Source organism: Ictidomys tridecemlineatus, chromosome 6 (genome assembly GCF_052094955.1).
Source record: "Ictidomys tridecemlineatus isolate mIctTri1 chromosome 6, mIctTri1.hap1, whole genome shotgun sequence".
Taxonomy (NCBI): Eukaryota; Metazoa; Chordata; class Mammalia; order Rodentia; family Sciuridae; genus Ictidomys; species Ictidomys tridecemlineatus.
The window spans coordinates 45,565,961-45,584,254 of record NC_135482.1 but is presented as its reverse complement, the minus strand read 5'-3'; the positions used below and the strand labels follow the sequence as shown (position 1 = coordinate 45,584,254).

The window sequence follows — 18,294 nt, the reverse complement described above, 5'->3', positions numbered from 1 at the left end:
TAGGAAGAAATGTGGAAATGATTCATAGTGGAATGGAGAAGGGGAAGTGTCTTAGTCTATTTGTGATGCTGTGACAAACAGTGGGTAATTCATAGAAAATAGAAATTTCTCATAGTTCTGGAGGCTGGGGATTCTAAAAAAATGTTGGTAGCAGGTTCCATTGTCTGGTAAGGGCTGCATTCTCCAGAAGAGGAGTGCTATATATTTGGTAGAAGGTGAAAGGGCTTTATGAAGCCCCTTTGGGCCTTAATCCCATCTACAAGGGAGAAGCCCTCATGCTCTCTTGTCACTGTTGTTTTGAGACAGGGTTTTTGTTATGCTGCTTAGGCTGTCCTAGAACTCACAGTCCTCCTGCTTTAACTTCCCAAATAATTGGGATTATAGGTACTTGCCACCATGTCTGTCCCTAATCACCTCTTAAAGACTACTTCATAGTACCATCTCATTGATCATTGTTTGGACACATGAATGTTGAAGGGAACACATTGAAACAACAGCTGGAAGGGAATTCACATAAAGTCAAGGTTGAGGATTTTTGAATGTAGTAATTTATATGTCTTCACATTTTATAAAATGTTTGGTGGGAAGACCAGAAACTCTTGAAGTTGATATTGATATGCATAATTTATATAGAAGATAGACTGTCACCCTAAACCATATGCACAGTTCATGCTTCCTTGAATACTTCTACCCTTTTAAAAATGTAACAATTTAGAGAGTTAGATATCAAGTCCCTTTCTCCAATGCTTTAATTTTTGAGTCTTTTTCGGCAAAATAATTTTATGACTTTCACTTTGACGTATTAGCACATAGCATAAGCAAAATAGATAATATTTACGTTTTACAAATAAGGAAAACAACTGTAGAGTTGGCTTTAGGTTCTTTTTACTAACCTATATTGCCACTCTATCAATTGATATTTTGTTATATATAGCAAATGTAATTGCTAGGTTAATAATTATATTGATGTTGGGAGCTGCCACATAGGGGCTGAGCATCCTTATCCTTGAGCTATGACTTCTGCTGTACAAAAGCAAGTGGATCTCGCTTTGGCTGGACAGGGGAGTGAAGCTCTGGGAGTGGGCCTTACCTAATGGGAGTGGGCTGCCTCCACATTCTTTTATAATACTACCCTTTTACCTTTTTTGGTTGGGATATTCTATCAAACAGCTCTCTTCAATAAAAACCAGAGTTTGAGGCATGCTCACTTTCTTTCCAATGGACCCTTAAGGTCGAGAGCCATCCCTGATTCCTGCAAGCAGAAGGTATTTCTTTGTGTTGTATACTTCTTTCACTGTTTTCTTAGTTTTTGATGTAGATAGCTCTTGTGAACCCAGCTCAGGTCACCAGCCTGGCTAGCTGTCGATACATTGAGAGAAGTGTTTCTAACCATGAAGAATCTCATGGCCTGAGAAGTTTAAAAAACACCTAAAAACAAAAATGAAAGCAACGAATAATGGAGGTAGTAGTCTTATCTTAAGATTCACTAAATCAGCATTTATTAATTTAATATGGATTTGGTTTAACTCTGTTATATAGAGAAGTATTTCATGAATATTTTCAATTTAGAGTGACTATCATAAATTTAGGTATTTTTAGTTTACTTTACTTTCCTTAAAGATTAAGGGTTTAGTTTTTTTTTCCCTTTTGTTTTTGATACTGGGGGTTGAACCCAGGAGTGCTCAACCACTGAGCCGCATCCCCAGCCCTTTTTATTTTTTATTTTGAGAAAACTGTCTCCCTGAGTTGCTCAAGGCCTCGCTGAGTTGGTGAGGCTGGCTTTGAATTCAAAATCCTCCTGCCTCAGCCTCTCAAGCTGCTGGGATTATAGGCGTGTGTGCACCACTGTGCCCAGGTGGATGTTTAGTTTGATGTATTTGAGATTCAAATCCTTTCATTGTAATGAAATAAGCAATTTTGTCTCATATATGTTGGCATATAGCAATTCTTTCCCCCAAAATTATTTGTTTATATTGTGAAAATCAGGTGCACCAGGTTATAAACTGGTATCTCTTATCCTAAAAAGCTTAATTTGGTTCAGTCCCAGATACAAGTAGAGATCAAGATTGGTTATTAGTAATTTCGTGTTGCCCTAGGTCATTCTGGATCTTCAGATATTCTAACCACTTTGTTTCATGTGAAACTATGGAAAGATTGTGAGGAATTTCACATGCACATGGTAGAATAAAAGAATGACAAACTGCTTAGACTTCTTAATGCCCTGGAGTATGGGACTTTGATGTTTAACTTTTAACTCAATTTATTTATTTTTGCTGTGGTGGGGATGTAGCCCAGGGCCTTATGCATGCTAGACAAGTACTCTACTACTGAGCTATATCCCTAGCCCCTAACAGTGTTTTTTTTTTTTTTTTTAATCTGTTTTCTTTTTTTTATTTTAAATTTTTTAATTTGTTCTAATTACATAAGACTGTAGAATGCATTTTGATGTATCATTCATAAATGGAGTATAACTTCTCATTTTTATGGTTGTACATGATGTGGGTTATACAGGTTATATAATCATACATGCACATAGGGTAATAATGTCTGATTTGTTCCTACTCCCATACCTCTTCCCATTCCTACATTCATCTCCTAGCAATGTTTTTGATAGTTTAAAAAAAAAAGGCTATGAAATTGATAGAGGTCTTCTGACTCCAGTTTTTCAATATATATTAAGATCTCAGACATTACCATTCAGTTTAACTGAAGTCAAATGTTATTCACAAAATGTGGAGTTCATAGTTTATAAAAGTATATAATTATTTCAGACACCGTTTTGTTTCATGTTCCATATGAGCTGGTTTGATTTTTTTTTAGCTACATACTATTAGATTAAAACAAAACAAAAACATAAATCACTACCACCACCAAAAAAAAAAAAAGAAAAACAACAACAACAACAACAACAAAAAAAAACACCCTCAGAATAGGTTGAAACTCCACACAAATTACTACCCCAGAACAAAAGTTCTGGTCAAGTTAAATGAACCCCTGTAATGTGTATTGAAAGGAAACGTTCTCCTCTCTCCCCCAATTTGAAGAACAAGCATTTTCCCTGCCAAGAAGGACTGACTTTAAATGGACCAGCTGTCCATATTAGGAGCATAGTGTTGCTAAGGTGACCATGGCTGTTTGGAGAAGAATGCAGCTGAGAGGGCAAGTTCTTGATGTGTGAGCTGAGGGAAAGAATGTGGTGTGATTGTGCACCATTACTCCTAATCACATGCTACAAAGTACTGTGTGGGCAGCATGTCGAAACTGCAAGTCTAAATGCTAGAGCTTGTGTTTCAAATCATTCTGTTTTCACATGAGCCAGACACAGTTTAGAAGAAAATGTCCTACTTATATGTATATGTGTGTTTGAAGTGAAGGGGAGGGCACCTTGGTGCTGGTTGAAATGGGAATAAATTTATGTGACTTCATGACATGTGCAGTGATTATTTTTTTAAAATGTGTTTTTCTTGGAGTAAGTATTGATTTTTTTAACTCATCCTTTTCAGTAATAAATATAGTGTTAATACTTCCCCAAGTCTATGGTGTTTTTTGTATTTCTTTGACAGTGTAATTTCAGTCCTAAAAATATGTTATCTATTTGCTCCATTTCTTTTTTCTTTTCTTTTGTTTGTTTAAAGAAATTACTGCTTTTTCCAAGGGAACTCTTATCACTTATTATTATTTTCTTAAATTTTTACTTATTTATAAGAAACAGGATCTCACTACGTTACTTAGGTTGGCCTTGAATACCTGGGCTCAAGTGATCCGCTTGCCTTAGCCTTCCCAGCTGGAACTAAGTAGTGAAAAGCCACCACATCCATTTACGGTGATCTTATTTTAATACATTGTTTCTTTCCTGAAGGATCCAAAGACAGATTCTAGCATCACATCTGACAAATAAGTAGCCCATTTGGTTAAAACATAACGATCCAATGATAGTAGGAAGGGAAAACCACGTCTCACTTACCTGAGACACTATAGGGATTTGACTATGGACATCATTATTAATACTTCAAGTAAGATGTAGATAGAGGCATTAATATAGACACTTATTGAACCATGTTTTTTTCTTTGTTTCATAATTTCTACAGTGATGTGTTGATCTTATTTATTGCAGGCACAAATGTGTAGTATTTAAGATATGAAGTAGTTGAAACAGTGACAACCCTGTATTAGCATCAAGTTATTTTTTCTCAGATAATCTACTTGCTTCAACAAGACTCATACTTGATTAGTTTTATTATTATAAAATATGGAGGAATATTAAAAGAGTTAATAATTTGATCCTTAAATTCAGTTAGTTATTTTGACATTTCTCATTTAGACTTCATGATAATCTTTGGTGGTATTCTCTATAACTTGTCCACTTTCCCTGAACACAGCAAAATATATAATAAGTTTATACATTTACCTTTTGGAGTCCTTAATTTAATTTAATTTTTTTTTTATTTTTCAGAGAGAGAGAGAGAAAGAGAAAGAGAATTTTTTAAAAAAATATTTATGTATATTTTTAGTTTTCGGAGGACACAACATCTTTGTATGTTGTGCTGAGGATGGAACCCGGGCTGCACGCGTGCCAGGCGAGCTCGCTACCACTTGAGCCACATCCCCAGCCCATGGAGTCCTTAATTTTAATATAGTTAAATATACGAGTTTTTTTCCAAATTTTTTTTAGTTATACATGAACACAGTATTTTTATTTATTTTTATGTGGCGCTTAGGATCAAACTCAGTGCCTCACATGTGCGAGGCAAGTGCTCTCTGCTACTGAGCCACAATCCCAGCCCTTGAGTTTTTCTCTTTATAGTTTAATCTTTTTTTTTTTTTTTTTTTTGGGCGGGGGGGGGTACTAGGGATTGAATTCAGGCACTTGACCACTGAGCCACCTCTCCAGCCCTCTTTTGTATTTCATTCAGAGACAGGGTCTCACTGAGTTGCTTAGTGTCTCGCTGTTGCTGAGGCTGGCTTTGAACTTGAAATTCTCCTGTCTCAGGCCCCAGCCCCTCCCCAGGATTATAGGCATGTGCCACCGTGCTGGCTATAATTTAATATATATTTTTAAAATTTATATATGACAGTGGAATGCATTACAACTCTCATTACACATATAGAACACAATTTTTCTTATCTCTGATTATATACAAAGTATATTCACACCAATTTGTGTCTTCATTTATGTACTTTGGATAATAATGGTCATCACATTCCACCATAATTTATAACCTCATGCCTGCTTCCTTTTCCTCCAACCCCTCTGCCCTATCTAGAATTCGTCTATTCCTCCCATGCTCCTGCTCCTTATCCCACTATGAATCGGCCTCTTTATGTCAGAGAAAACATTTGGCATTTGGTTTTTTGGGATTGGTAACTTCACTTAGCATTATCTTCTCTAACTCCATCCATTTACCTGCAAATGCCATTATTTTATTCTCTTTTATTGCTGAGTAATATTCCATTATGTATATATGCCACATTTTAAAAAATTCATTCATCTATTGAATGAAGGGCATCTAGGTTGATTCCATAGTTTAGCTATTGTGAATTGTGCTGCTATAAACATTGATGTGGCTGTGTCCCTGTAGTATGCTGTTTTTAAGTCCTTCGGGTATAGACTGAGGAAAAAGATAGCTGGGTCAAATGGTAGTTCCATTCCCAATTTTTAAAGAAATCTCCATACTGCTTTCCATATTGGCTGCATCAACTTGCAGTCACGCCAGCAGTGTATGAGTGTACTTATAGTTTAATCTTAAAACATCTTTTTGTAACCACAAGTTATAGATATTTCCCCTTACATTGGCCATTAAAAAGCTTTGTTTTACCTTTTGTATTGAATACTTAAATCTCCTAGTAATTGATGTTTGTTTTTTGAAGTGAGAGGCAAGTAATACAACTTCATTTTTTCATATGAATAATTGGTTATCCCAATAGCTTTTTATTGAAATGGGCCTTCATTTCCTCTGTAATCTGCTCCTTGTTATCATAAATCAAGATTTATATATGGATAGTTTTGTTTCTATAGTCTTTTGAGTCCACCATTGGTCTGTTTGTCTACCTCATACCATTATTACTATATTAAAATGTAGCTATTCAATTTTGTTTCATGTTTTGTTGCTGATCTCAAAGGAAATTCTTTCATATTTCACTATTAATAATGTTACTGTGGCCAATTCAGTGGCATATGCCTGTAAATTTCAGCTGTCCAGCAGGCTGAGGAGGAGGATCACAGGTTCAAGGATAGCTGTGGCAACTTAGCAAGACCCCATCTTAAAATAAGAAATAAAAAGGGCTGGGGAGATATATGTATGTATCATTGTGGTTTTGAATTTCTTTGGAATTTTAAAAACTTTTCATCTGCATCAGATATGTGATTTGCAAATATTTTCTTCCATTGCATAGGCTGTCCATTTGTTCACCTAATAGTTTCTTTTGATGTGCAGAAGTTTTGAATTTCTATGTAATTAAATTAATTAAATTCTTGTATTTTTAATTTTGTTGCCTGTGGTTTTGGTGTTAGATACAAGATATTGCCAAATTCACTTTCAAAATGTTTTCCTCCTATGCTTTTTCAAGGAGCTTTATAATTTTAGTGCTTAACCTTAATTCATTTTGAGTTAATTTTAGTATATAGGGTGAAATAGGGACCCTGCTTTGTTGTCTTGCATGTGGAAATCCATTTGTCCTAGAATCCGTTGTTGAACAGATTGCTTTTTTCACATTGAGTTATTTAGCACCCTTGTTATTGAAAATTAAATATAAATGTATGGGTTTATCGTGGCCTCTCTGAACATCTCTCATTTTGCCAGTACTATGCTTGATGACTTGATGCTTGGTGATGGTAGCTTTGTAGAAGTATTGTCCTGTTTCTTTTATCAGTTGAATCTCTGCAACATTTGTAATTATATTCCATTTTCATTCTTATTACTATTGTAGTTGGACACAATACCTCTATTTCACTTATTTATTTTTATGCGGTGCTGAGAATCGAACCCAGGGTCTTGCATGTGCGAGGCAAGCACTCTACCCCTGAGCCACAAACCCAGCCCTGCTGTTAATTTTTAACAGTTTTTCTGGAGGTCTTTTTAATTTTTTAGATTTTGTTTTGTTTTTGTGATGCTGGGGATCAAATCCAGAGTCTCACATATTCTGGGCAAGCACTCTACCACTGAGCCCTACCCCCAGCCTGGTTTATTGTTTTAATTACTCTTTCAAAGAGTATAATTTTTTTTGTTTTTGTTTTGTTACCAGGGGCACTTAAACAAAGAGCCACATACCCAACCCCTTCTGCTTTTTTTTTTTTTTTTTTTTTTTTAATTTGGAGACAGGGTTTTGCTAAATTGCTGAGGCTGGCTTTGAATTTGTAATCCTCCTGCCTCAGACTCTTGAGGCACTGGGATTACATGCATTTGCCATTGCATCCCTCAAAGAGTGACTTTTTTACTTTGTCAATCATCTCTATTGTTTTCTATTTTTAAAATTTCTGTTGTCATTTATTATTTCTCCTATATCAGATATTTTAGATTTTCCCCCTATGTTAAAAACTTTAATAATAACTTTAATTAATAACAAAACTATAATCAGGCTTAAAATTGCTTTGCAGTGTTATTTTAGTTGTCTCACCAGAAGTTTGGATATATAATAATCTTGGGTTTGTTAATTTTACAATAGTCCTTTTTTATCCCATGAGTTATTTAGAAGTAGGAGTGTACATTAATTTCAAAATATGTAACTTTGGGGGGCTATGGATGTAACTCAGTGGTAAGTGCTTGCTTAGCATGCTCAAGGCCCTAGGTTATATTCTCAGCACCACAGAAGTAAACAAATCTACTCTTTAAATATAAAATATTTTGTAATACTATTTCAATTATTTTATTATTATCAGAGACCATAGTGTCATAATTTGTAGAGACTAACCTGAAGACTTAGCTTATGGCTTGTTTTCTTAAATGTTCTTTGTGTATTTGGAAAGAATATAAACTCTCTGTTTTTAAGTATAATGTTGCACATATATCCATGCTCTTGTTGGTTGTTCTAGTAAAATCTTGTGTTTGTCTTGTTTGATTTTGGTTTTATTTTGGGAATTGACGGCTCTATTGGTTTCTCTCCTGAGAAAGATACATGAGTGTTTCTTACCAAGATGGTAGTCTTGGCAGTTAGTTTTTCCTTATAGATTTGTTAATTTTTACTTGACATATTTTTCAGTCTATGTTATTAAGACATTAATAATAAACTATAACAAAATAACAACAATTTGGAACTTTTTTTGTTATGAAAAGGTACTCTATCTCAAAATATTTTTAATGTATATTTTTTAGTTGTAGATGGACACAATACCTTAATTTTAATTTTTATTTTTATGTGGTGCTAGGCAAGTGCTCTACCACTGAGCTACAGCCTGAATCTCTTTAAAAATACTTTTAAGCTTTATGTTTTTTTATGTTGTTTTTCTTTTGGGTATTTTTTTTGGTGGGGGGAGGCTGCTGGAAATTGAACTCAGGGGTACTCTACTACTGAGCCACATCCCAGCCCTATTTTGTGTTTTATTTAGAGAAAGGATCTTACTGAATTGCTTAGCACCTCACCATTGCTAAGGCTGACTTTGAACTCTCAATCCACCTGCCTCAGTCTCCTGAGCTGCTGGGATTACAGGTGTGTGCTACTGGTCTTGGCTCTTTTTTGTTGTTGCTATTGTTATTGTGTTCTTGGATTAATATAGCCACTCTGGCTTTCTTTTGGAATGGTTTTTTCATTCTGTAGCTTTTCATGTACCTATATGCTTTGGCTTGTGACTCATTGATGTTGAATTTTGGTTTTGTTCTGCTTTTTTTTTTTTTTTTTCAGGGGAGGCCCCAGAGATTGAACCCAGGGGTGCTTAACCACTGAGCCATATCCCCAGCCCTTTTTGTATTTTATTTAGAGACAAGGTCTTGATGAGTTGCTTTTAGGACCTCACTGAATTGCTGAGGCTGGCTTTGAATTTGTGATCTTCCTGCCTCAGCCTCCTGAGCCACTGAGATTACAGGTGTGCACCACCACACTCAGCCTTGTTGTTTTTTGTTTTTGTTTTTTTTTTTTTTTCTGAATGCTGGACTTTATTTTGTAACTGGAGAATTTCATTCAATGGTGGTTACTGATTGATTTAGATTCATTTGTATCCTTTTCTGTTGCCTATTTGTTTTACTCTTCCTCCTTCTTATTGTTTTCGGTTCCCCCCAGTGCTGGGAATCAAACCCAGAACTTAACAGTTGCTAGTAGATAAGTGCTCTCTCACTGAACTATGTCCCAACCCTCTTATCATTCTTTATTGAATTCAGAGTGTGCTGCTTTTATGTGTGCAAATTTTTTTTCCTCATTCCATTTTTCAGTATCTTCCCTGTCCTGTGTGCAAATTAACTTGTTTTTAAAGTTAATATATTTTTAATTCTTTTAGTGATTATTCTAGTTACTTTTAACATCCATACTTTTCTTAGGAAAGTTTAAAGTAATTTCTTTAAACTATCTCTGAATAATAAAGTAACTTAGAATACTCTTGATTGTCCTAGTTTCAACTAGTAACTCTACTGTTCTGCATACAATGAAAGTTCTAGACAAATGGTTGTTTTAAATAAATAATAAATTTGCTTAAATTTGTTTGTCTACTTTACCTGGAGATGTAGCTCTGTGATCAAGTACTTTTTAGGCATTCTTTTTTTTATTATTATTAGAGAGAGAGAGAATTTTTTTTAATATTTATTTTTTAGTTTTCGGCGGACACAACATCTTTGTTTGTATGTGGTGCTGAGGATCGAACCCGGGCCGCATGCATGCCAGGTGAGTGCACCACCGCTTGAGCCACATCCCCAGCCCCTTGTTAGGCATTCTTGAGACACTTAAGTTCAATCCCCAACACTACCAAATTTTTTATTTTAAAGTTTATTTAATCATTTTACTGTTTTCTTGGCTCACTATATCTTTTTGATTTGAATTTCCTTCCCTGATAATTTGGTTTTCTATGTGAACTACATTCATAAAATTTCTTTCAGTGAAGAACTTTTGGTGAAAAAGAGACTGTTTTGTTTTTTCTTTGAGGACCTTCTGTTTTTTTGGGGGTTTTTTTGGGGGGGGGTGGAGTGGTACTGGGAATTGAACCCAAAGGTACTTTGCCACTGAGCTACAAATCTAGCCCTTTTTATTTTGAGTCAGGATCTTACTAAGCTGCTTAGGGAATCATTGGGTTGATGAGGCTGGTTTTCAATTTGCAATCCTCCTGCCTCAGCCTCCTGACTTGCTGGATCATATTGCTTGCTTTCTGTTCTTTCTTTCTTTCCTTTTTTTTTTTTTTTTTTTTTTTTTTGGTACTAGGGATTGAATCCAGGGGCACTTTTACCATGGAGCCACATCCTTAGTCTTTTTGAGACAGTGACTTGCTAAATAGCTGAAGGTGAAGGGTAGGGTGGCTCGGGTTGTGGTTCAGTGATAGAGTGCTTGCCTAGAGCACATGTGAGGCACTGGGTTCGATCTTCAGTACCACATAAAAATGAAATAAAGATATTGTGTCCACCTACAAATAAAAAATAAATATTAAGATATATCTGGGGGGGGAGAGAGAGAGAGATACATAGATAGACAGATATGACGGTCCCACTAAGTGGCTGAGGCTGGCTTCATACTTGTGATCTTCCAGTTTTAGCCTCCCAAGTTGCTGGGATTATAGGTGTGTATCACTATATATGGTGCCACCACCAGTGCACCCGGCTCGTTTTTATTTTGAGATAGGCTCTGCTAAGTTGTCCAGGCTGGCATTGAACTTGTGATCCTTCTGTCTGAGCCTCCTCAGGAGCTGAGACTGTAGGTGTGTGCACCCAGTCTTTTCTGGTCCTTTGCCTATATTGCTATTGAAGTTTTAATTCCCTTCCTTTGTAAGTAATCTCTCTTTTATTTATTTCAAAGCTTTTTTTTACCCTTTCATGTTCTGCAGTTTTATATTGTATTAAGATGTTCTTTTTTTTCTCAATTCATTATTGTCATTGTAAAATGTTGTTTTTTTCCTCATTTCATCATTGTTCTTGTTAGTATTATTATTTTGTAATCTTACTTGGGTTTCTTTAAAATTCCTGCAGCTGAGGATAATGATAATGTCTGAATAACCATAGAAAGATCTTGAATAATGTCTCTTATTTTTTCTATTTCTCTTTCTATAACTCAGTAGATTGAGTTTAATTTATTTAAGCTTGATTAATTCATTACTTTTTATGTGTAAATCACATGAAGTGTGTTATTATTTTATTTACGTATGCATGCATACATAATTGATCTTGGAATTGATCCCTGTGTCTCATACATGTTAAGCACGTGTTCTTCCATCCCTGAGCCTGTGTGTGTGTTAATTTCCTGCTTTAACCAACTGACTTCTGGTCTATTTTAAATTGGAGTAAGATGGAGTCTACTGAACTTTCTTAATATCTGTCCTAATGGAAACAGTAGTGCTTCCTATAGTAGGGAGCCCTTTCGTGGGTGGTAACAAGGTAGGGGGGCAAATTTATTATACACAGATATTCTGAATAAGATTAAAAATAACACATGTGCCATTCATCTCTCCTTAAATACAGATGATTAGTGGTGGTAGGTTAGGGAGCAGTATCATAGGTCATCTTTGTCTTATATAGAGATTATTAAAAGACTGCTGGTAAGCTGTCATAACAAATGGGTGATGGCACACCAAGTATGATTACATTTAATATGAAATATAAGGAAAGCTTGGTTAGGATCCTTGACTTTCTTTTTTTTCTCCCTTTGGAAGCAGTGTTTTAGGAAGCACCTTTGTCATTTAAGAGAGGTCTTCCCTCTGTAAGCATAGCAGCTTGGATCTGGGGAGCTGTGTCCTACTTGAGTATTTGAACATAGCTTATAGTTCTGCTTTTCTCTTGAGAGAAACCCCTGAAAATGTTTCTTTTCTTTGAATCTATTAATAACAATGGAATTTTTCTCCCTTTTAGTCTGCTAATGTGAACAATTAACTTTGGTTTTGCTAATATGAAGCCAACCTTTGATTTCTGGTATGCTCACATTCTGTTCTCTAATAGTTTAAAATTTTTTTCATGAATTACCACAAAGGAGATCAGTGTGTAACTTTATTGAAAGTTATACTAATTCTTCCAAGGAAGGAAGGATTCTCCTCCTGAATACTTTTATGCAAACTTTTTTCTTTCACATATTTGACAGAATTCATCTATAAAACCACCTGGACTAGACTTTCTTTTCTTTTCCTTTTTTTTTTTTTTTTTAAATTTTGGGGATACTTGGGACAGAACCCAGGGGCATTTACCACCAAACTATATCTACATACTCCTTAAATTTTTATTTATTTATAACCAGGGGTGCTTTATCTCTGAGCTACATCCTGGCCCTTTTTATTTTGAAACAGGGCCTTGCTAAATTGTCCCAGGTGGCCCTGAACTTGGCGATTCTCCCACCTCAACTTCTCAAACTGCTGCAATGATAGATGTGCATCGCCATGCCTGGCTGTTTTTTTTTTTTTTTTTTTTTTTTTTAATAATTTTGAGACAAGAGTCTCAGTAAGTTGCCAAGGCTGCCCTGGAGTTTGTCATCCTCCTGCCTTATCCTCCCAAGTTGCTGGGATTAAGAGATGAGTTCCATTATGCTCCATTTTAAGTATTTTGTAAATGTGTAAAAAGAGTACAAAGACGAAAAAGCTGGTGACCTACTTTTTGACTTACAGAAACCATGTTTCTTTTTTATTCCTGACATTATACATTTGTTACTGTTTTCTTTTTCCAAAAAAGGGTATGTTTTAGTTGTATATTAAAACTTGGTCCCTTTTATATTTTTTTGTTATGTTTTCAGAATACATGTATTAAAAAGTGATAATGAGTACCCTATCTACAATTGTATTCATTTAAAAATTCCATGTAATTAGTCTGGTCTTTATGAATTTATTTTATTATTCATTTTCCTAGAAAAGTTAAATGAATTCAGCTAAAAGCAGAGGCTTTTCCTAGAAGCAATGATATCCTTGTTAGAAGCAATTATATCCCTGTAACAAAAGCATACCTACCCCCTAGATCTTGGTTTCTAAAGCCTTTCTTCATTAAATGGAACCAGGATTCCTTGGGAAAATGGCTGATTCTAGAACTGGGAAAAGAAATTTATAAGATCCATTCAGAGCATACTATTGTGCCAAACAAAAACAAAAACCCTCCCAACATTAATGGGAAAATGTTGAAGAAACATAGGAGCTAAATGAAAGAGCTCCCAGTGCCCACAGTTGAAATAATTTGAGCAAGAAAATAAGTAAAATGTAAATATTATTGAATATTACCCAGAATATTAAAAAAGTATTCATGGGTTCATAATAGCATAAGTAAATGATTAAGTAAATAAATGAACAAGAGACCAATTTCCTATGTAGAAGAACTCCAAATAATTTGTCAGTACTCTGTCTTCATTAAGGTGAAACATACCTCCCACTCCTTAAAGTATGGATTTAATATCTTCATTTAAGACAAATACATCCTTCCTTCCACAGAGTACAGTGTGGAAAAGGAGAGTGGGCAAAAGTAATTTCATAGAGAGAAAAGTAACAAATACTACTTTAGAAGATCAGAGTTATCAGCCATGAGAAGTCAAGTTTATAGCATATTTCAAGATGTATAATATGATGGAAATGGAAATTTATCCCAAACCTGTAATCCTATTCTGTTTGGGAGAAAAACATTTCAATAGAGGAATATTCTACAAAATACTTGGCTTGGGCTGGGTGTGATGCTCATGCCTGTAATCCCAGCACCTGGGAAGACTGAGGCAAGAGAATAGCAAGTTCAAAGCCAGCCTCGGTAAGTTAGCAAGGCCCTAAGTAACTCAGTGAGACCCTGCATCTAAGTAAAATACAAAAAAGGGCTGGGGGTGTTAAGTGGTTAAGTGCTCATGAATTCACTCTTTAGTACAAACAACAATAACAACAACAAAAACTTGGTATATCTCAGAATAGTTAGCAGGGTCATTAAGAACAGGGAAAATATGATGGGCCTTGTGTTGCACATCTGTAATCCCAGCAACTCAGTAGACTGAGACAGAAGGATTGCAAACTGAAGATCAACCTTGGCAACTTAGCAAGAACTTGCCTTTAAAAAAAAAAAAAGGACTTGGGATATAGTTCAGTGGTAGTGTTCCTGGGTTTAATCTCTAGTAGTATCAAACAAAAACACAAGGAAAATCTGATCAAGAATAAGGTAAGTCTTCCTGCTTTCATCACTTATCTTAGTATTAGAAGTTTTTTTTTTTAAAAAAGAGAGAATTTTTTAATATTTATTTTTAGTTTTCGGCGGACACAACATCTTTGTTTGTGGTGCTGAGGATCGAACCCGGGCCGCACGCATGCCAGGCGAGCGCGCTACCGCTTGAGCCACATCCCCAGCCCTTAGTATTAGAAGTTTAAACCAGAGCAGAAAGACAAGAGAAAGAAATAAAAGCCTTTCAAATGGTAAAGGGAGATGTAAAATCGTTCTGTTTGCATATGATATATACCTTATATGCAGTGAATTCTAAAGATTAAAAAAAAAAACTTGGAAGTAGTACAGTTAGGTAAGGAGGAGGGTATAAAGTCAACGTATACTAACAATGCCCATTCTGAAAAGGGAGTGATTTACAATAGCATCAAAAAAGAATAAAGTATTTAGGAAATAACAACCAAAGTGGTAAAAGACATACAAAGAAAAACTACAGAATATTACTGAAAGAAATTAATGACATAAATAAATGGAAACATACCTCACATTTACGGATTGAAAGAATTGATACTGTTAATATGATAGTCCTGCCCAAAGCAATCTCTAGATTCAGTAAAATTCATATAAAAATCCTGATGACATCTAGGCACAGTGGCATATGTGTGTAATCCCAGTGACTCTGGAGGCTGAGGCAGCAGGATGGCAAGTTCAAAGCCAGCCTCAGCAATTTAGTGAGACCTTGTCTCAAAAAGAAAAAATAGAAAGGGCTGGGTATGTGGCTCAGTGCTTAAGTGTCACTGGGTTCAATCTCCAGTACCAAAATAAATAAATAGAATTTTAAATTTCTGATTACATCTTTTCACAGAAATAGAAAGTCCATCCTGAAATTCATATGAAATCTCAGGGGAATTCAGATAGCCAAAGTTAGAAAAAGAATATACTTCCTTATTACTGTTACTACAAAGTAACAGTAATCAAAACCGTGTGAGATACTAGCATAATAACAGACATAGACCAATGGAATAGAGTAGAAAGCCCAGAAATAAACTGTCACATATGGTTAAAAAAAAAAAAAAAGACTTTTGACAAGAGTGCAAAGACCTATGGAATATGTAGCCTTTAAAAGGAAAGAAATTATCTAACATGTTAACAAGTGGATGAATCTTGAGGATATTATGCTAAGTGAAATAAACCAACCACAATCTAGGCATGGTGGCATACACCTGTAATCTTTGCTACTCATGAGGCCGAGGGAGGAAGAACACAAGTTTGATGCCAGCCCGGGTAACTTAGTAAGACCCTGTCTCAAAATAAAAATTTAAAAAGAGCCGAAGGTGTAGGTCAGTAGTAGAGTGCTTGCTTGGTATTGCCTCAGGACCACCAAAAAAAAAAAAAAAAAAAAAAAAAAGCCACAAAAAGACAAATACTGTAAGATGATTCCACTTATATGAAAAAGATGTAGTGTCAGAAGGTAGGATGTGTGGTTGCCAGGGGCTGTGGGTAGGAAATAATGGAGAATTATTATTTATAATTAGACCATTATTTAATAAGTATTGAGTTTCAGTTGTACGATTTGGGAAAACAGTACTAGAAGCAGATAGTGGTGATGGCTATAGAACACTATGAATTTATTTAATAACAATGGTTAAGATGGTAATTTTTATGTTAGATATATTTTAATACTACTATAACAAAAAGGAAATAATCAAAATGTAAATTGTATCCAGTGGAATGCAGTTGAATTCTGACCCTGTGATTATACATATTTTGCATCAGTTTATAAATTCATTTCAGAATTCCCTATTTTTTTTTCTTTAGTACTGGGGATTGAACTGAAGAGTTCTTAACACAATAAGCTGCATTCCCAGCCCCCCCTTTAAATATTTATTTTTTTAGTTATAGGTGGACACAATATTTTATTTTTATGTGGTGCTGAGGATCGAACCCAGTATCCCATGCTTGCCAGTTGAACACTCTACATCTGATCCACAACCTCAGCCCCTCCCCAGCCCTTTTTATTTTGTATTTTGAGACAAGGTCTCACTAAGTTGTTTAGGGCCTAGCTAAATTGCTGAGGCTGGTTTTGAACATGAGAGTCTTCCACCTGAGCCTCCCAAGCTGCTGGAATTTACAGATGTGCACCACCATACCCAGCCAGAATTCCCTATTCTTCATGTATTGTGTGTTTTTTGGAATTTTCCTCTGAACCAGTTCTATCATTAAAATTAATTAAATATCTTTGGCATATGTTCATTTTACTATCTTTATGAGAATCATGATTTTTACCATTTAAAATGTGTCCAAATGGAGCACAGTGTGCATGGCTATAATCCCAGCCTCATGGAAGGTTGAGGCTGGAGGATCACAAATTCAAGGTCAGCCTGGACAATATATGAGACCCTGTCACAAAACAAAGCATAAAAAGAGCTGGAGGTATATTTTAACTCCTGGATTCAATCTCAAGTACTGGGGGGAAGAAAAATGAAGAAGAAAAAAGTGTCCATTAACACTATTTTCTCTTTCTTGTGTGCCACGTAGGCAAGCATATGCTCTATCCCCAACCTGAGCTACCCTAATCCCACAAAGGTCTCCTAGGGCAGGGTAGGGAAACTGTTAGAGAATGGATTTGGAGGGAAAACAGAAAATATCCACATTGCAAATCACTTTTAAACTGTACTTTAAAAGAAACATTTATGTGCCTGAACTTTAAAAAGGGGGGGGGGAATAATGTAGAAACTTAAGTAGAAAAATTAGGAAAACTAAGTTTAGTAGGTTTTTTTTTTAATATTTATTTTTTAGTTTTTGGCGGATACAACATCTTTGTTTGTATATGGTGCTGAGGATCCAACCCAGGCCGCACACATGCCAGGCGAGCGCGTTACCGCTTGAGCCACATCCCCAGCCCCATTGAGTAAGTTTTAATGCCGTTAAAAACCACTCTAAAATTTGGTGGAAACTTAAAAAGTTTTATATCATATTAAATATTTTACTTTGGACTAATGAGGTATAAATGCCTTATCTTTCTTATGTGCTTTATTTAGAATTAATTGACTAATTTTTAAAACTTCATAGAGCTGTTAGTTTATAAAAAGAGAATAAAATCCTTGTTAGTTGGAAATTTGTTTTACTTCTTTTTAAAAATTTTTTTTTAAAGACAGGAGGGAGAGAGAGAGAGAGAGAGAGAATTTTGTAATATTTATTTTTCAGTTTTCGGTGGACACAACATCTTTATTTTTATGTGGTGCTAAGGATCGAACCCAGCACCTCGCGATTGCCAGGCGAGCGCATTACCGCTTGAGCCATATCCCCAGCTCTTCTATGTACTTCTTAATAGTCTGTTTCAGGAGCAAGTAAGGACCATGATTCCATAAGACAAATTTGAAGACAACTCTGTCTCTCTCTCTCTCCTACTCTTCCAAACTCATACTAAATATTATTTTCTCCAAACCAAGCCTGGTTTCTGCAATCTTACCTTACTGATTTTGCCCTATTCTTCCTTTGCTCTTTCTTTCCTAGTCTTCAGATACCACACTCTTGGGAGGTTTTCCTTTTGCTGCTTCTTTCTTGCTTTTTTCTTCTCCTCTTCACTTCTCCACCTTCTTTTTTGGGGGGAGGGTGTTGGTGGTGCTGCTTCTGGGTTGTTCTTATTGTCATCAGAACCGGGAAAGGACATATTAGACAAGAGCTCTGCAATTGAACTAGCTACATCTCCTCCCCCTCCTGCTTCTTGAACAATGAGTGTCCACCTTAAGTGTTTCTGAGTTTCAGTAAGTCTTTCTTTCCTTCTCACTCTCGCATCTTTTCTTATATCTTGAATCTGTAAGCTGAATGGCTCCCAGATATTTCTCTCACCTTCAATCTAGTATTCAGTTTGTCCATTAAGCATCTCCATTTATATATCTCACAGGTATCACAGTGCATTTAAAACAGAATGTATGTGCTTTTGTGTGTGTGTGTGTGTGTGTGTGTGTGTGTGTGTGTGTGTGTGTGTATGTGTGTGTGGTGCTGGGGATTGAACCCAGGGCCTTGTGCATGTGAGGTAAGCACTCTACCAACTGAGCTATATTCCCAGCCC

General features: G+C 35.6%; 1 protein-coding gene across 11 annotated transcripts in view; it reads left to right on the top strand.

The window, feature by feature from the left end:
- Frs2 (fibroblast growth factor receptor substrate 2) overlaps positions 1-18,294 on the top strand; it is a 121,816-nt gene that overhangs the window by 77,832 nt on the left and 25,690 nt on the right. For 2 of the 11 annotated variants that reach the window (XM_078053160.1, XM_078053162.1), the window contains exons 3-4: positions 9,735-9,804; positions 17,019-17,130. The exons of 2 other annotated variants lie outside the window; for them this stretch is intronic. In XM_078053160.1, the coding sequence (XP_077909286.1) occupies position 17,130 (1 nt within the window). In that variant the 5' untranslated portion in view covers positions 9,735-9,804; positions 17,019-17,129. Of the gene's footprint in view, positions 1-8,542; positions 8,644-9,734; positions 9,805-17,018; positions 17,131-18,294 lie in introns of all 11 variants that reach the window. 7 more of the 11 variants (XM_078053159.1, XM_078053164.1, XM_040280334.2 and 4 more) reach the window with 4 other exon arrangements.